The sequence below is a fragment of the Colobus angolensis genome, unplaced genomic scaffold, assembly GCF_000951035.1.
Source record: "Colobus angolensis palliatus isolate OR3802 unplaced genomic scaffold, Cang.pa_1.0 Scaffold38, whole genome shotgun sequence".
In the NCBI taxonomy this organism is placed as follows: Eukaryota; Metazoa; Chordata; class Mammalia; order Primates; family Cercopithecidae; genus Colobus; species Colobus angolensis.
In genome coordinates this window covers 1997749-2015401 of record NW_012117154.1, presented here as the reverse complement: position 1 = coordinate 2015401, position 17653 = coordinate 1997749, and the positions used below count along the sequence as shown (strand labels likewise).

The 17653-nt window shown below is 44.4% G+C and overlaps 1 protein-coding gene across 5 annotated transcripts in view; it reads left to right on the top strand.

Annotated features, from left to right (window-relative positions):
- Positions 1-17653, top strand: part of ERG (v-ets avian erythroblastosis virus E26 oncogene homolog) — a 212000-nt gene that overhangs the window by 130073 nt on the left and 64274 nt on the right. For 3 of the 5 annotated variants that reach the window (XM_011954030.1, XM_011954027.1, XM_011954028.1), the window contains one exon: positions 9440-9657. The exons of the other annotated variants lie outside the window; for them this stretch is intronic. In XM_011954030.1, the coding sequence (XP_011809420.1) occupies positions 9440-9657 (218 nt within the window). The remainder of the gene's footprint in view (positions 1-9439; positions 9658-17653) is intronic. 5 annotated transcript variants of the gene reach the window in all.

Below are 17653 nucleotides of genomic sequence, written 5' to 3'. Positions count from 1 at the left end.
TGTTGTGTAGAGAATACCAGCAGCACGCTGCGGGGCATACCAAAATTCATTCCTTCCTGTACAAAGCTTTGAGTTAATTGACATTAAACAAACTAATGTAGAATTTGAATGGAAACCCCACAAAAAAACTGGACCAGGGACCAAAAAGGCTAAATCAAAGTGGCAGATGTGCTCTTGAAATAAAAGATGCTAGATCTCTCTTCCTCTCTGTTAGGTAGATACATGGTTTGAAAATCCAGTACTTACAAAAAATAAGTGATAATTTGCACACGAGACTGTGATTTTCCTTGCATCTGGCTTGTTAGAATAGTATGACTAGAGATGGGTGATTCTGATGGTTCACATGTGGAGGTCTGGAGTCAGTCACATCACCTTTCTGTCATGTGATGATAATTTAAATACAGTATTAAGATTTATGAAACCTGTTACACATACAAGCTTATTTGGCCCATTTAACTGCCCTGGGAGAGAACTGCTTGGCAGCTGGTTGCCATCAGTACCACCTTTATAGTTGAAGAAATTGAGAGTCCAAAAAGGATATTGCAGTATTTTTTGAAGTGAGCAGGCACCCAGCTCACCTGGGGAAGTTGTTTCAAAGCGGATTCTGATTCAGCAGGGCTGGAGACTCAGAATCTGCGTTTCTGGCAAGCTGTCAGCTCACCCTTGGGGCAGGAAAGGGTTAAAGGATTTACCCAGGTGATTCCCAGAGCAAGGGCAGAGCCCAGTTTGAAACTCACATCTTCCATCTTCAGATCCCCATCCCTGGCTCCAGTGCTCTACCAGACGGTCTCCTACCCATTGGTGTAGCTTCATGTTCATCCTCCACTGAGTGATTAAAAAAAAGGAAAGAAAAAGTTCTTTTTATCTCAAATAAATTATTTAAAACTAGAGAAAAAAGAAGGAAAAGGGTTTTGATGAATATTCATGAGTAATATATGATGACAGTGATTAGAGAAATAAAAAGTTTTGAGTGTCAAGAGTAGAACCAGCCCTCTTAGAAGAACCTAAACGAATAGTGAGTGCATTTTTTGCACCCACGTAAAACATACAAACAGGAGGTTTCCACAGATGTTTTTAGACTTTTTGCTTATCTCCAAAGAAGGAAAGAAGCCGACTGGGAAGAAAAAGTGATTCTTCTTCTTCTTTTTTTTTTGAGATGGAGTTTTGTTGCCCAGGCTGGAGTGCCATGGCACGATGTCAGCTCACTGCAACCTCCCCGTCCCGGGTTCAAGCGATTCTCTTGCCTCAGCCTCCTGAGTAGCTGAGATTGCAGGTGTGCACCACCACACCCAGCTAACTTTTTGTATTTTTAGTAGAGACAGGGTTTCATCACGTTAGCCAGGCTGCTCTCAACTTCTGACCTCAGGTGATCCACCTGCCTTGGCCTGCCAAAATGTTGGGATTACTGGAGTGAGTGAGCCACTGCGCCCAGCCAAAAAAGCGATTCTTTAAAGAAGAAAATAAGAAGCTATTAACATCACAGGCACATTGTTTGTTAAACAGTTCAATGACATTTGCCAGGGCGAAGAGTCCCAGTTCATTGGCCTTTCAAATGCATTCAGGGTTTATTCTGCATGGCACTGAGAAAACAAAGAGTTGTTTTTAAATTACGTTGGTTGAAATTCTTAATCTCCCAAGGCTCATTTAAATCTAGTTTTCATTATGTGGACATAACTATTCTTTCTTTCACATTTTTCTACAATGCTCCAATCTTTCACAATATTTCTAGAGTTTCTAATTTCCAGATTGAATGCTCCCTCCTTCTTTTGCAAACGTTCATTTTCCAGTAAGTCTTATTCTGCTCATAGGTTGCTTAGCTCTAAGAAGTCTCTCTTTAAGCCTATGTGGATTTAAGGTGAAACTCTGCAATAATGTACTCTCTGGTAATATGACTGCAGACATATTGCCAATGGCAATTATTTTCCAAACTCCCTGGAACTCCTGGCCATTGGCTACACAACCCATTCATCTCACAAAAACATGTCTCTTCATTTGGATGTAATAGAAGTTTGTGGACCCCATTTATAGCATTATGATGGGACTAAGATACCAGTAATGTCACCTGATAACTTAGTGCTAGGGTTATTATGAACACCAACAAACATCTGAGGTTAAGAAATTGTCTTATTTCTAGGAGCGGACATACAGAGGAGCCAGCCTTGAAAATGCTTATATTTTAATAAAGGCGAGGCAAGGCGAGGGGAGAAGTCTGTGGGCAAAAAGAATTGCTGGCACCAGCCAGGCCTTCTCAGAGCCCTGAGAAACCCAGTGAGTCCAGAGCAGGGAAAATCGGCTGAAGAGCATGGAGGGGATGGATCCCCAGCTAAGTCTGTTCTGAAGGGATGTGCTGAGCGTTGCGTAGGGGAAAGCACCGTCTAGGATAAGAGAGGAAGGAGCAGAGGTGAAATGGGAAGAAGCCAGGTTCTCTGTGTCTTTTAGGCAGCATTTGCCCTAGTGGATATGATTAAAGATAAAAAATGTCTGAAAGTCCTCTAAAGCGTTCTATTAGTAAAGATAATAAGGATAAAGATTTTCATCTCTCCTTATTATCTTAATATGTATTTAGTAATATATATATGTATGTATGATGTATTTGTATATACATTATGTATTGTATATATGCATGTATTTGTATAGGCATCTATTAGCGTATATGCATACACTTATATATGCATTTGTATATATGCATATACGTATCTGTATATGTGTGTGTATGTATATATGTATTTGTGTATGTATGTATTTGCATGCACACACGCATGTATATGTGTACATATGTATGCGTGTGTGTTTGTATATATGTATGTGCAAATGTATCTGGACACTAGTTCTGGGTCTCATTTTCTTAGCACTGAATGAGCGTTGTGAGTGGTGAAATTGTTTGACACTGAAGTGATACCAGATTGGAGAAATACTCTCTTTAGAAGGACTTCATTTGCCTACATACATTTTTCCTTTGAGGTTAATCCAAGAATATTTTTATATTTTTGAAGGACTAAAATAGCAATGTGTTAAATTAGAAAAACGTGAACACGAAGCTAGATACTGCATTTAATATAAGATGTTAACGCTTCCTTCTCTGAAGAATTAAGAAAAAAAGAAAATCATATCAAGAAGGGGCAAAAATGATCACCCCCAGTTTGGCGAAGCTTCTTTCGCTTACCACGTTTGGCTTTTTTGTGTGTTGTAAATAAAAGACACACTGGTCAGATGAAGATTCTTTCTTAATGAGATACTGGTGGCATCAGAATGGCAAAAGTGCACACATTTAGAATAAAACCTCCTGAAGGACTGCCGTATCTTCGTCGGGCTTATGGTGGGAGAGCAGAGCTTTTTCTAAGTGCATTGCCTATTTTGTTTGTGTTGCTTTTTCCTCCTGCAAATACAATTAGATACTACACCTTTTAGAAGCATCTACTGTATGTATGCTGCCTTAAAGAGAAACTCTAAACAATAGAGCCTGCGACAGCCTAATAAATAGTTTTCCAGTATCCTTAGGTCTGCAGACATCCATTAAAGGCCACCCAAAGTGGCACAGGCTCCAGCATATTTATAAATGGTTCTCCTACCTGTCTTAGTTTTCCTGCATAGTACTCATTAAGAGAAGGCAGGCATCCACCTGCAGTGAACACATCCCAACACCTGGTCGTGTCTTTGTGTCTGAATAATCTGATTCATCAAAGAAAAGAACAGGGTTGTTGATTTAAGCCATTGCAAAAGAAATAATTAACTGGATGCGGGGTCCATTGCTACACATCCCTAGGCTCATAGAAGAGAGTGGTATGCCTAGAGAAGTCCTTACTGGTTTCCAACACTCTCCATTTACGGTCCAGATCCTTTGTTCCATCCTAGATCCAGGGATTCTGGACATTTATCCCTTCGTCCTTCTTCTGTCTCTTGCCTCTACCAGCCTTTCTCTCTCTGTCTCTATCTAGGTGTTTCCATCTCTCATGGCAAGAGCAGGCACCAAAACACTCCACCATGTGACTTTCCTTAATCCAACTTCTTCCTTCCAGTAACACCCAGGTAGTGGCCAGTGTACAGCCCTGGGGAATGATTCCATTCAGAGACACAAACCCTGTTTCTACCTCGTCCTCACTGTTGATGTTACTTCTCTAATCCCACTTTCTGATGGGTGGGCAAGAATCACAGCTGACCTTATAGGACAGTTGTAAGGATTAAATGATCATTTTTCATAAAATGTAAGACATCATTGGTTATGCAATGTCCCATTTTTTATCTGCCATCAGAGAAGAAGAAATGCTGCCTAATACCTAGGGTAGGCCTTTCATTTTCATATTTCAGAGTTGATAAAATGTGAAAAGTAGTATATCTTATAATCAACAAAATTGAATTTAAGAGGATATTGCGTGCAAAGTGCTTAACAAGGTAACCTGGTTTATTTGGTGGGTAAGCGATTTATGAAAGTGGTTAAAAGATATCTTATACATGGCAGTATAGAGAGTTAAGTGATGTACCAAATTCTGCTTGTTTATATGCAAGAGAAATTTAAGGAAGGATTTTGTATTGGATTGAAATGAGATTAAAACTGACAGAAAAAGCAGGCTATTGATTTAAGATGATATTGGCTCCCTAAATGAATGATCTCCACACTGTATTGTGATAGCAGCAAGGACTTCTTTCAGATTGTTTTAGTTTTTATTTTATTTATTTATTTATTTTTGAGACGGAGTCTCACCCTGTCACCCTGCCTGGAGTGCAGTGATGTGATCCCGGCTCACTGCAGCCTCCACTTCTCCAGTTCAAGCAATTCTCCTGCCTCACCCTCCCGAATAGCTGGGACTACAGGCACCTGCCACCATGCCCGGCTAATTTTTTTTTTTTTTTTTTGTATTTTTAGTAGAGACAGGGTTTTACCATGTTAACCAGGATGGTCTCGATCTCCTGACCTCGTGATCCACCCACCTTGGCCTCTCAAAGTGCTTGGATTATGGCAGTGAGCCACCATGGCCCACCCAAGATTTTTTTTTTTTAAGCATGATCATGATCATAAAATTCTTGTTCCACTTAGTTGTTCCATTTGTTTTTCATAATTATAAAATAATTATCACATAGAAGACTTGGAAACATTGAAGATGAATTTGATTATCCAATTCTCTGGAGGTCTAATTCTGGCCATCTTCCTAATTTTTGAAAACCATGAAAGGACCATTTCCCTGAATACCTTTGTTTACTCCAGAGGTGAAATTCAGTTGACCATTCTTTAAGATTTTCTCAGTTTCAACACTTTGAGATTTTCAAGAGTTTAAGTATGATGGATTCTCTGTATTAACAATGTAATATTTTTATGAGCTATAGGGATCACAAATTAGAATCAATTTGGGCCCTTATTTTCTAATACTTTGGTTGAGAAATATGCATCTTGCAAAATATTCATCTGTTATAGAAAGGCCTCAGGATTCCTGAAATATTTTGCTGAAAATGTCAGTATGCTTTCAATTTTGTTAGCTTTCTTTCTTAGTGTTTTAATCTAAGTAGTTTGGATCCTTTTTTATACTCTAGTTACTTGAAAATAAATGCACATTTTAGTGTTATAATATGAAATACCACCTGGTGGGACCTCCCCTCATTTCTGGAATTTATCCCATGACCCCAATCCAAAGGAATGGTCCTCATATGTTATTGGTATATTCTGTATTGAAATGAAATAATAAACACTGTAGTACCAACACAGCGGTACCTTTTGTTTGGGGGTAATTTGCTTAGAATTATGTGTTTCTCATAAGTTCTTTAAAAATGGCCTTGGTAGCCTGCCATTTGCCTGATGGGAATATCCCAACTTTCCTGGAGCTACAGAAAAAAACACCCCACACATTGGCAAACACCAATCTAAAGTTCAGGTCTTTTTATGGTAATGTAGAAGTAGGCATATGAAATTATTATGCCACGTATCTGCCAGATTTTGATGTTTAAAATATTCTCTGTTAGAAAGCCACCAAAGCAGATTCCAAGCCCTGTGGCTGGCCAGAGTTTCTGCAATAACAATCTATACATGTTAACTAAGGCAGCAGCCTACCCCCGCCGGCAGGTAGGCAGGCAGGTAAGCAGGTAGGTGAGATCTCCTAGCTATAAAGAGGAGGAGCCAGGCTGCAGGGAAGAAGGGACATGTCAGTCAAGGCCAGGAAGTCTCTCCTAGAGCTGGAGTTAAGGAACTCATGTGGTCCTGGTTAGCAGCTTGTGTTCAGCACTCTTTTTCTGGTTTTAATCCTCCTGGGCTAGATCCTGTCTCCCCTTTGAAGTCACAGGGGTGCCAGGCAGGGAGGGTCCTATGCAGCAGCCTGTGTCCATTCAAGCTTTAACCAAAGGGATGATGAAACCTGCCAACAGCCAAGTCAAATGGGAGGACAAAGATGTGGCGGGGCTGTGGCTTGGTTTGCTTTCGAAGAACAGCACTTAACGTTAGTGACCACTCTTGTGGAAGTGGGTCTGTGAACACTACCCTCAGCTGCTTCTTACTCCCCGAATGTGTGTGTGAGAGAGGTTTTCTTCATTCATTTGTTTCCTTTTCCTGAGCTGTACTTCATTCTAGGTGTTCAACGGTCTTTGTTTCATTTGGAATCATTTGGGGGCATAGTTTGGGTTGCTCTGTCTTTTCAAAATGTGGAGAGTATTTCACCCCTTTTGAAATGTTTACCCTGAAGCTTCCTTATTTTCAAAGTTTTTCCCTTCTAATGAGCAAAAGCAACTGAGGGTTTGCTTACAATATTCTGAATTATATTCCCTTTCTCATTTTGGTGCAATATTAACTGTGAGAAGAATTTTAAGATGCAAAGAAAGAAGGCGTGCCTCCCGTATCTCTAGCATTTCTAAGGGATTTTTTCCTTCCTAAATCGATCTCAATTAACTTTGATTTCTTTCTTTAGAAAACCATGTGCTGAAATAATGCTTTGCCAGATGTGAGAATGGATTCCTTCCCCTACAAACACACACTTAAACTTCATTTGAGTTCTAATATTTTGGTATTTTTTTTCTTATTCAATCTTACGCTACATTTATGTAGCTGTTGGCTTTGTTTGCAAGAGTATCTTACTTTATCTTGGAGAGATACTAATACTTTAAAGTTATTGCTTGTTTGTTGTTGTTGCAGCTGTTTTCTTTTTAGTTTGTAATTTTAAATTTAGCCTGTTTCTTATATATATAACCTGTTTTTGCCAATTTCTGATATAAATCACACATTCGTTCATGTTTCTCATCATGGGTGAGCCAAAGCTAACATTACATAGTGTGTTATTCCCCTGCGAGCCTTGGTTGAGGCTCAGGCCCAGGAAGGAGAGAGGCAGCAGCCATCAGCTCTGTTTCCTGTTCTGAGCCTGTAAAACACACTACCCAGTGCCACCATGGGAAGGGAGTATCTGTTTTGCAAAAATTTTTAAGAGGGTCTAATTTTTGTCTGAATTAGCATGACTACACTAAGTCTATGGTGCTGATTTTACTTTGAAACCCACATCTATGTGTTTAGACTCCTTGATTTGGCCACTCAATTGTGACTGGAAGAGAAAGCCATGAATTTCAGGTTCCCTAACATCTGGGATGCCGTTTCTGTACTGTCAACCTCTGTGTCACTGTCTCGTATTATTTTTGATTGTTGGTGAGTTTGATTTTGCTATCTATTCAAGATGATTTTTTTCCCTCATGCCTGATTCTGGTTCTCTGTCTGGCATAACTGACTTTTTGGTACATTTTGCATCACTCTTGGAACACCAGGCTTAGTCTTTCCCAGGGTGTCACAGAGCTGTAATTCTGCAGGTTCTAATGGAGTCCAGGAAAGGCACTTTTGCATATGCACAGACACCTGACCACCACTTTAAGAGACAGAGGTTCGAGTTTCTTTTGATTCTTCCTCCTTGCTGATTCTCAGTGCAGTGCGTCTAGCAAAGAATTTTGTGCACTTGGGATGCTAAGGAAAATACTTGGTCCTGGGGCAGGTGGAGGATCGAGTGACAGAGTAGATGTGGGGTTGGGGTAATTGTTTCCTAAAGATTCTGATCCTTCTGGGTGGGGAGGGAGCTCTCCATCTCAGCAGGGCTGCTTCTAGGATGCGATCACTGATGGGAAGCACCTTATTTATTTAAAGGCCAATTCAAAGAAGGGGAAGAGAGTGCTAATTTAAACACATGTCCCAAATGAAAAAACATGTCACAAAGGGCATCATAGGGCTGTGGGGGCAAGGAGAAGGCAGATGGTAATTCACAAGTCATTCCCGTCACTAATCCCCTAGTTGATCATGGCCAGCTCATTCAAGATTAGCTCTGGACCTTTCTGGGTCTCAGATTTCTCATTTGGAGATGAGAAGTTTGGACTGGAAGGGTCTGCAAAGCCCACACTCCCCTGCTTCCCCTGCTCTGGCCCCAAAGGTCTTTTTTCTTTTTTTTTTTTTTTAAATAAAAATGTATGGCCCAACTAGCCTTTGCTTCTCACTAGTTGATGTCAACACTGAAGATGCCAAAAGACTAATATAAAAATGAGCATTCATATGGATTTTTTTTTGTCTGTTATAAGAACCAAAATGGGATTGTATCACAGCAGCTCTGTGTGATTGCAGCAGAAGGCACATTTAAGTCGTTGAAATTTCCCAAACTTGGCTGTAGAATATAAACATAGCCATTGGCTAACTACTTGTTTGACTTAAAACCGTGAAAAATGATTGATCCAGCAATGACAAATGGCTGTTTCTTCTCACCAAGTCATGCAAAAGAGCGAAGATATTAATCGAAAGTAAGGGGAAAAAAGAGCTTGTCAGTGATCCAGATATTTTAAACATCGTGGTGTTTGGAAGCATCTGGATACTTCACAGCATTTTTTTTTTTTTTTTTTGGTTCATTTATCATCCAGATGTTCACCATCATGGAATCACCACTTGAAACTCTACTTCAGCTAATAACTTAGAGTGGAAACGTTTGTATCTTTGGTTGGTTGCCCTTTGGTGCTCCATTGATCCCTCTGTCTTCCTCTAAGTCCCTCTTCCTCAGAATCCCCGGGAATGTGGCAATTTTGCCAGATGCTTAGGTGTTGGCCTTCAGATTTCTTTTTTTAATCTTCATGACCGCTCTGTACCCTGTCTGCTTGAATTATAGATTGCATTTGTCAAATAATGACACATGCAATTGGGTGTCTTCTAAGACCTTTGAAATTCAACTTCCTTAAGTTGAGATTAAAGTGGATATTCTGCTGCCCTGCCGCAGTCAAGCCTGGGATGCTTCGAGACCTGCATAAAAGTTTTTCTAGGCTGGCATTTCTAACTCTTATTGTCTGGAGGAAAGAAAAACAAGCTACTTTTTTCTTCTGAAAGGTAGAAATGGAGACTGTAAAAACTATCTAAAATGTGGTCCCAGTTAGAAAGGACTCTGAAATCAACAACTTTTTGAAACGTGACTGTCTGTTAGAGTGTCTTCAATTATGTGTTTCTTTGGGCATTCAGGAAGCCTTATCAGTTGTGAGTGAGGACCAGTCGTTGTTTGAGTGTGCCTACGGAACGCCACACCTGGCTAAGACGGAGATGACCGCGTCCTCCTCCAGCGACTATGGACAGACTTCCAAGATGAGCCCACGCGTCCCTCAGCAGGACTGGCTGTCTCAACCCCCAGCCAGGGTCACCATCAAAATGGAATGTAACCCTAGCCAGGTGAATGGCTCAAGGTAAGGAAACTTCCGCCCCTTTCTCTCCCCGACCTCCCATTTTCCTATCCTTTAGAAAGACAAGGTGGAAGTGAGTCATGCTTCTCCAAAGATTGACTTAGAAAACAAGGCCACTGTGTCAGTAGTCTCAGCTACTCGGGAGCCTGAGGCAGGAGGATCGCTTGAATCCAGGAGGCAGAGGTTGCAGTGAGCCGGGATCATGCCACTGCATTCCAGCCTGGGCGACAGAGCAAGACTCTGGCTAACAAAAAAATAAGAAAAAAAAGAAGGAAGAAAGAAAAGCCATTGAACGGTGACGTTGGGCAGTGCTGGGAAAATGTGTTCTCCAGTGGTTTGTGTAGAGGATGGAGTTTGTAAAATCAGTAGTATATTTACCAAGAACTCTCTTTGAAGATGTGTTCAATTCTATTTCCCAGGCACGAGGGCTCTGTGGGAGGGGAGCCTTGCCCACATATGGTGGAATTCATCTGAGGTTTGATTGCCTGTAAAATAATGCTGTCTTACGTTTTCACAAAGGGAGAGTGTCAGCTAGTGGCCAGGCGGTGCAGCGTATGTCCAAGCCATTTGAATTTGCTAGTGGATCTCCATTATCTGCCCTCCACCCTCACCCCACCCTCCGATCCCTGCGGTCCTCTTCTCTTAATGCCTGCTATTTTATTTTCTCCTCTTAGCTTACAGGCAAAGCCCGCTCCGGTGTCTCCCGTAATTATTAGCTTCCCTGAGTTTGTCACGAACATGTGACTGTCATGTAAAATGTATTACCAAATGCAGAACTGTCCCTGGCCCTCAAAAAGCATTGAATTATGTGTAGTTTTGAAAAGTAAAATTAATTTTAATTATTACCTAATACCCCATATGTATTCAGGAAAAAGAATATCAAATCTTAGGATAAAGAACAGATTATTTCTTTTAAATGTTGCATAATCTACCATCCGATCATAAGAACAGCTCACATTTTCAGACACTTTACTGTGTACAAAGCTCTTTTATATCCAATAGCCCCTCAGTCCTCCAAGCAGCCCCTGATGAAGCACACTTGACCCTATTTGATGGATGAAGAAACCTGTGATCAGGCATTTCCAATCTGACCCCAAATCACCACTTAAATGGAATCAGAATTTGGATTTAAACCAGGAGCGTTTGACTCCACACCCTGAGCATTTTCCACTCGGTTGAAGCTGTAATGGGGCCTTTTTGTTACATACATGTTTGAACGCTAAAAAGGTTTATTATAAGCGTCATAGTTTATAAGTCTGGAAACGGTTGCGTCAATTCCTAGTGTGGTGTTAATGAAGGTGCCAAGTCACAGTGTCCTAGAGGGAATGTCAACAGCAAGGCTGGACGTGCCAGATGGGGAGATGGGAGATGCCAGAACGCTCCTGCACTCCGAGAAGTCAGTTCACGTCTGTGCATCTAGCTTCCTGAAAGGGCACTGGCTCTGATGCTGAATATTGCCACCACACTGGTCCTTTAAGTAGAGCTCGAGGCAGGCCCATCTTGGATCTCATCAAGAGATTCCTTCCAGGAGTTATGGAAGGACATGGGTAGAAAATGCAGTGATGGGTCCAGGGCACCAAAGTTGTGAGAAGTTAATGATTACATCTAAGTATTTTTTATCCATAAATCCTATACGTTTGATACAGTGTTTCTGCTGATCATTAACTGTATATATTTCTGAAACACAGAAGAATGCAGGGTAATCATGTACTAAAGAATGCAGCAGTGTTTATGCAGGAGATCAGTTGGTGGAACACAGCCTGGGAACACTGAATGAATTCTGTTTTGGGTGGAGTCATATGATCCCATATACGCCAGCGTGATCACGGCAGAGACACTAAGACTGGGACATATTTCTAAAGCTTTTCTTCCGCAGAGGCTAATTTCTACCTATGGGCAATTCACCTGCAGGGAGGTGGGGGATGTTGGAAAGCGGAGAGAGAGGAAGGAAACACCTCAGACAAAGGGGCACTGAGATGATTTCCGATGGACAACAGGCAGAGTGAGCCATGTCCTGGCCCTTGTTTGAGAGTCTGGCCTGGGGCCAGTCTGGATTCAGCAAGCCTCCAAAGGGAGACTGAGTGAGGAGGCGAGAACAGTGCTCCAGAAATGAAAGTTTCTGCTGTTCTCACTGTGTTATTCCCGAATTTAAAATAAAATAAGCATTCTGTTTGTGGGAGAAGTGCAAACACTGTTTTCCTTAGCGTGGGCCTGTGATTCCGCTTGGTAGCTGCTGTCTCCTCTCCCGCCTGGCCAGGCATGGGGCTGCTTTTCCAGCCTATGTTGTGACCCAAGGGTGCAGGTTGGGAGTTTGGGGCAACCCTGAGCCACAGGCAAGGGGCTTCAGTCCGTAAGAAAAAAAGACACCAGGGGCTTCACCAGGGGCTTCAGTCCATAAGAAAGACACCAGGGCATTTCTCCCAGGGCCCTCAGCACAGCAGACTGGGGAAAGCTCCTGGGTGGTTATTCTGTCAGGCAAGTGAAAGGCTGGTGCTGAACTGAGGGTCTCTTTCTGGGAGATCTTTTTCAGGGGAACTGGACATTTTCTTTTTTTTTTTCTTTTGGTTGGAGTTTTGCTCTTTTTTACCCAGGTTGGAGGGAAGTGGCACGATCTCAGCTCACTGCAACCTCCACCCGCCGGGTTCAAGGGACTCCCCTGCCTCAGCTTCCTGAGTAGCTGTGATTATAGGCATGCACCACCATGCCTGGCTGAATTTTGTATTTTTAGTACAGACGGGGTTTCACCATGTTGGCCAGGCTGGTCTCGAACTCCATCCACCCGCCTCGGCCTCTCAGATTGCTGGGATTACAGGTGTGAGCCACCGCACCTGGCCTGGACATTTTCTTTCAAGGAGACGATGGGAACTTTAAGAGCTTCCTCTCTCGGGGCTCACAGACTTCTCATTGCTCCCGTCATAAACTTTCAATGCTGTTCCAGCTCTTGAAGCATCGGTGATGTGTTTTGATGGGTGAATACTGAGTGAAGACCATCATGTCATCCTCTTCATCCTCCAGGTCCTCTGGTGGATTCATGAAGAGAGCAAGGTGGACCCCATCTGCTTTCAGTCCAGGCCTACGTGCCTCCTCTGAGGAAAAGGGCAGCTGGGTTGAAATAGGCAGGGGAGGAATGCTGGCTGCAGAGGCCGCCTCAGCTTTGAGGCATCTGGCAGTGTACAGATGTCAACCAGTCACCAAGTGTCATCGTGCCCCACCCCCAAAGATGTTCCAGGGGGAGGGAGAGGAGTGGCTGACACTAATCCTCTTTGTAGAAGAGAAAGATACAGAGCTCATGCCCGTCTCCCCCAGAGCTCAGTGTGTCTCCTGGCATTGTGTCTGGGTGCTGGCCTGGTGTATCAGTTGGGATTCTCTAGAGAAATAGAACCTATAGGATATTTAATATTTTAAGATATTTATTGGAAGGAATTGACTAATGCAGTTGTGGGAGTGGGCAGGTCTGAGATCTGCAGGGGAGGCTGGCAGGCTGGAAACTAGGCAGGATTTCTGTGTTACGGTCTTCAGGCAGAATTTCTTCTTCTCTGGAAACCACAGGCTTTGTTCTTAAGGCCTTCAGCTGATAGATGAGGCCCACTCACATCATCCAACATAATCTCCTTTAGTCAAGTTCAACTGACTGAGTTACCCGAGCAAAATGCCTTCCCAGTACCACCTCAGTTAGCGTTTGATTAAGTCACTGGGTGCTACAGCCTGGCCAAATTGACCCAGGAAACCGACCCCCACACCTGGCTTCCAGGGATGCTGCACTGATCAGTGACTGGTGGCCCATTGTACTTTTTAGATCTCCAAACCAGTGTGCTCTGGGGGGTCAGTTCAGTGCTACTGCTGGAACTCAGCCTGGCTGGTGGCGTGTCAGGTCAGAGGTTCCCTAGGGGACTGCTCAAGCTCAGTGACCTGAAAGAGCTGAAATGCAAGTGGTGAGTCAGTGTCCTGCTATTAAGAATCCAACGGGCTTCCTGAAGGGGACTGGGGGAAAAGAAAGCTGAAAGGTTGTCAGTGGAGCTAAGACTCATCTCAGCCAGAGGTTGGAGGCGGCCTTGGGGCAGACACTGGGCTGCCTGGGATCCAATCCGCAGGCTTTGCTGACTCACTGTGGTTTTGTTTTTTTTGTTTTTGTTTTTTTTTTTTTGAGACAGAGTTTTGCTCTTGTCACCCAGGCTGGAATGCAATGGCACGATCTAGGCTCACTGCAACCTCTGCCTCCCGAGTTCAAGTGATTCTCCTGCCTCAGCCTCCCGAGTGGCTAGTTTTCATATTTTTAGCAGAGATAGGGTTTCACCATGTTGTCCAGCCTGGTCTCGAACTCCTTACCTCAGGTGATCCACCCACCTCAGCCTCCCAAAATGCTGGGATTACAAGCATGAACCACCATGCCCGGCCTCACTATGGGCTCTTTACGAATGTCAGGCGCAGCTCCATAAAAAGGAACATGGGCGTGATTCACTCTGCTTTATTTTGGACACCGTGAACCAGCACTGGGCTGTGTTAGCCCAGCTTGAGGGGCCGGGGCAGAGGTAGAGTTCATGGAGATGCAGATTCTGCCACGGAGGGGCTCACAGCAGAGATGCTGCAGAGTTGTGTGTGGCCCCCCGACTCCAGAGGAGCCGTGCTGGGAATGCAGCTCCTGAACGCTCCACTGCCTGCACCTGCATCCTTCCAGACTCCGAAGCCCCAGGCCACCTGTGCCAGGGAGTTAGCCCATCTCCTGGCCCCTGGCCCAGTAGCTTCTTCTAATTGTCCCTCCTCTTAGCTTATGCATAATGGGCTTTCCTGTAGTGCACGTGCCTCTTGAAGTCAAGTCCAAGGGGAAGTTACATAAGTCAAATACTACTCTTTGGCTAGAACTTGTGGGCTGTTACCTTTGTGGCCCCTGACTATCTTGCAAACACCTCCATGGGAGAAGTGCACTCTCTGCAGCGTAGGTCTTGCAAGAACATGGCCCACCTCCTTCTGCATAGAATATCCAGCTTGGGAATGATGCCCTCTGTCCATCCCTATCCATCCAGTACCCACGGAGAAAAAGGCCATGTGCTTTGAGAGGAAGGAAGGACTTAGTTCCCAACCGAATAGTGGAAATCTAGAAAACCTCAGCCCTAACGTGCTTACAAGCTCCTGAAATGAAATACAAGTGGTGGAATGAGATCTGTTGCCATTATAATAGAGCTTCTGTAAAACATAATAAAAGAAAAACAGGAGAGAAAGGAACCACTGCTTTGCGAGCCAACTGGGACGTCCTTGTGGGTTTGGCTTGGCCACTGCCAGATCAAACGGCAGAATTCTTGCAGACACTAATCTCATTGCACATTGTGTAGACACAGGACATCATTTCTCAGCTTCGGTGGTCCACAGCCACGCTCTCCCTTTCTTCACTCTAGCCTCACGCACCAGAAAGCCACAATGGAGAACTGTCAGTGTGCGGCCAAACTAAAACCAGCTGTTTTCCAGTGGCATCCACACCAAGGGCCCAGCTGGGAGTATCGGTGCCTGCTCAGCCTCTCGTGAGCTCCCTACCAATGCCCTGAATTCGCTGTGAGATCCCTAAAGCTCAAGTCGTGATAGACTGGCAGGGTAAGCCAAGAGGTAACACCTGCTCACTCATGGTCCACAAGCAAACTGTCTTCACTTGAGCAGGCTGGCAGGTCTGTGCAAAGCAGGCTGCTTTTCCTCTATCTCAGCATCCCCAGCTCAGGCCAGCCAGATCACAGGCAGCTTACGCTAAGCGGCACCTTCCCCTTTCCACGGGCGATGGTGATTTTGTGAGTCCCACCTGGAGGCTCACTGCAGGTGGAACTCAGTGAAATTATGTGCCGTGCTGTGAGTCCTCCCTCAGCCCAGTCTGCAGGCCACCTGGAGCCATTGCCATGTTCGATTCTGTTGAGTGAAGTTTCCCCTGGTGTGGTGGTTCTCAACGTGGGCTCCGGGACCAGCAGCATCACCTTGCCCTGGGAGCTTGTTTGAGACGCGGCTTCTCAGGTCCTGCCCTAGAATCCAGGAGCCTTGGTTGGCAGTCTAGCACTCTGTGTTTGAAGGAGCCCTCTGCAGGATTCTGCTGCCTGGTAGTCTGAGGACCACAGCTCTGTTGCACGATTCAAGGAGATGAAAAACGAAAATGCCTAACTTCTGGGTGAAGGTGGCCCACCCAGCGAATGATCTGGGAGAATCCACGTGGAGGCGGGGTTGTTCCCCAGAAGTCCTTGCCTGAGTTGAGAAATACCTCCTTCCCTCCCACTACATTGATGCTTTGCCCAGCTGAGCCTGTGCAGCAAGAGACGATGCTGTCTGGGCCTTGCCTCTCTCTGGGACGGAGATTCATTGTGTGCCGTGAATAATTCCAGCCTCGGGTCAGATAGCAAGATGCTTTATAGATGTTATTTTAAAAACATGCCACTTGTAGTGTGATGGAGGTGAGAAAAAGTAGGGTTTACCTGCTGGGTCTGTCTGAGCCTTAGACATACTGTTGATGCATACAGTCAGTCATTCATTCAATGAATATTTATTGAGCACCTACTATGTGCAGTCACTTTTCTAGGCACTTGGGATAGAGTAATAAAATATACAAAAATGTTTTGCCTCACTAAGTTCGCTTTCTAGCAGTGAAGGTGGTCATGACATCAGATCACTTATGAAAACACACAGCAGGTTAGATCGTGGTCAATGCTAAGGAGAAAAATAAAGCTGTGAGGGGATGGCAGCAATAAAGAAGGTGGCTGGAGAAGATCACAAAAAAGCGATGTTTGAGTAAAGCCGCAAAGGCACTGAGGGAGAAGGCCCGTGGTTAAACAGCAGAAAAGATTCCAAGACGAGGGAATACTAAATGCAAAGGCCCTGAGGTCAGCTTGACGTGTTCAAGGACAACAAGGCCATCATGGCTGCTGTTTAGTGTCCAAGAAGAAGAGTAATAGATGATGAGTTTGGAGAGGCTGTGGGGCCATTGCCAGACTTTGACTTTCACTTTCAGGCGAGCTCAGAAACCATTAGGGGACTTTAGGCAAAGGAGGGATATAGTGTTACTTAGATTTTGCAGGGCCTCTCTGACTCCTGTGTTGAAGCCTTCCTGTGAAAATCTGGGTGTGGGATGGGAGAAGTCTGCATGAGAGTGGGAGAGGCAATCGCATCCTGGGTACAGTTGGAAGGTGGAATTAACATGCTTTGCTGATGGGTTGGACATATGGCATGAGGAAAAGAGGAAGTGAGGATGGGCCAAGGCTTGGAGAATGTACCCCAAACGAGGTATGGACAAACCATAACTAGGAATACTCATGAGCACAGAGGCCTCTTTAAGGGCCCCTTTTAAGCATCACCCCAGACACTGGGGACAGGAACTTCCCTCTAATAAACACCAGGTAAAACAAGAGGCTCTTGCCTCCTTGCGTGAGCTCAGTGGATCTTAATTCCTTAGCCCAGTGGTTCTCAACCAGCATGATGTTGCCCCCAGAGGCATTTGCCAATGCTTATATTTTTGCTGGTCACAGCTGGGAGGTGTTACTGGTATCTGGTGGCCAGGGACATCCTGCAGTACTCAGGGTAGCACCCCTGCCAGCCCCTACCCCAACCTGTCCAAAGAGTGATCTGGCTCCAAGTGGCAATAGTGTTGAAGTTGACAAATGCTGCATGAAACCAACATTTATTTGGTGTTTAATCTGCATCATGTACTGTGTTAGCTTCAATGGAGATGGATTAAGAGTTAAGCAAAGCTGGTCGGGTGCAGGTGGCTCGCACTTGTAATCCCAGCCCTTTGGGAGGCTGAGGTGGGCAGAACACTTGAGGTCAGGAGTTCGAGACCAGCCTGGCCAAGATGGTGAAACCCCATCTCTACAAAAAATACAAAAATTAGCTGGGCATGGTGGCAGGCGCCTGTAGTCCCAGCTACCCAGGAGGCTGAGACAGGAGGATCACTTGAACGTGGGAGGCAGAGGTTGCAATGAGCTGAGATCATGGCACTGCACTCTAGCCTGGGTGACAGAACAAGACTCTGCCTAAAAAA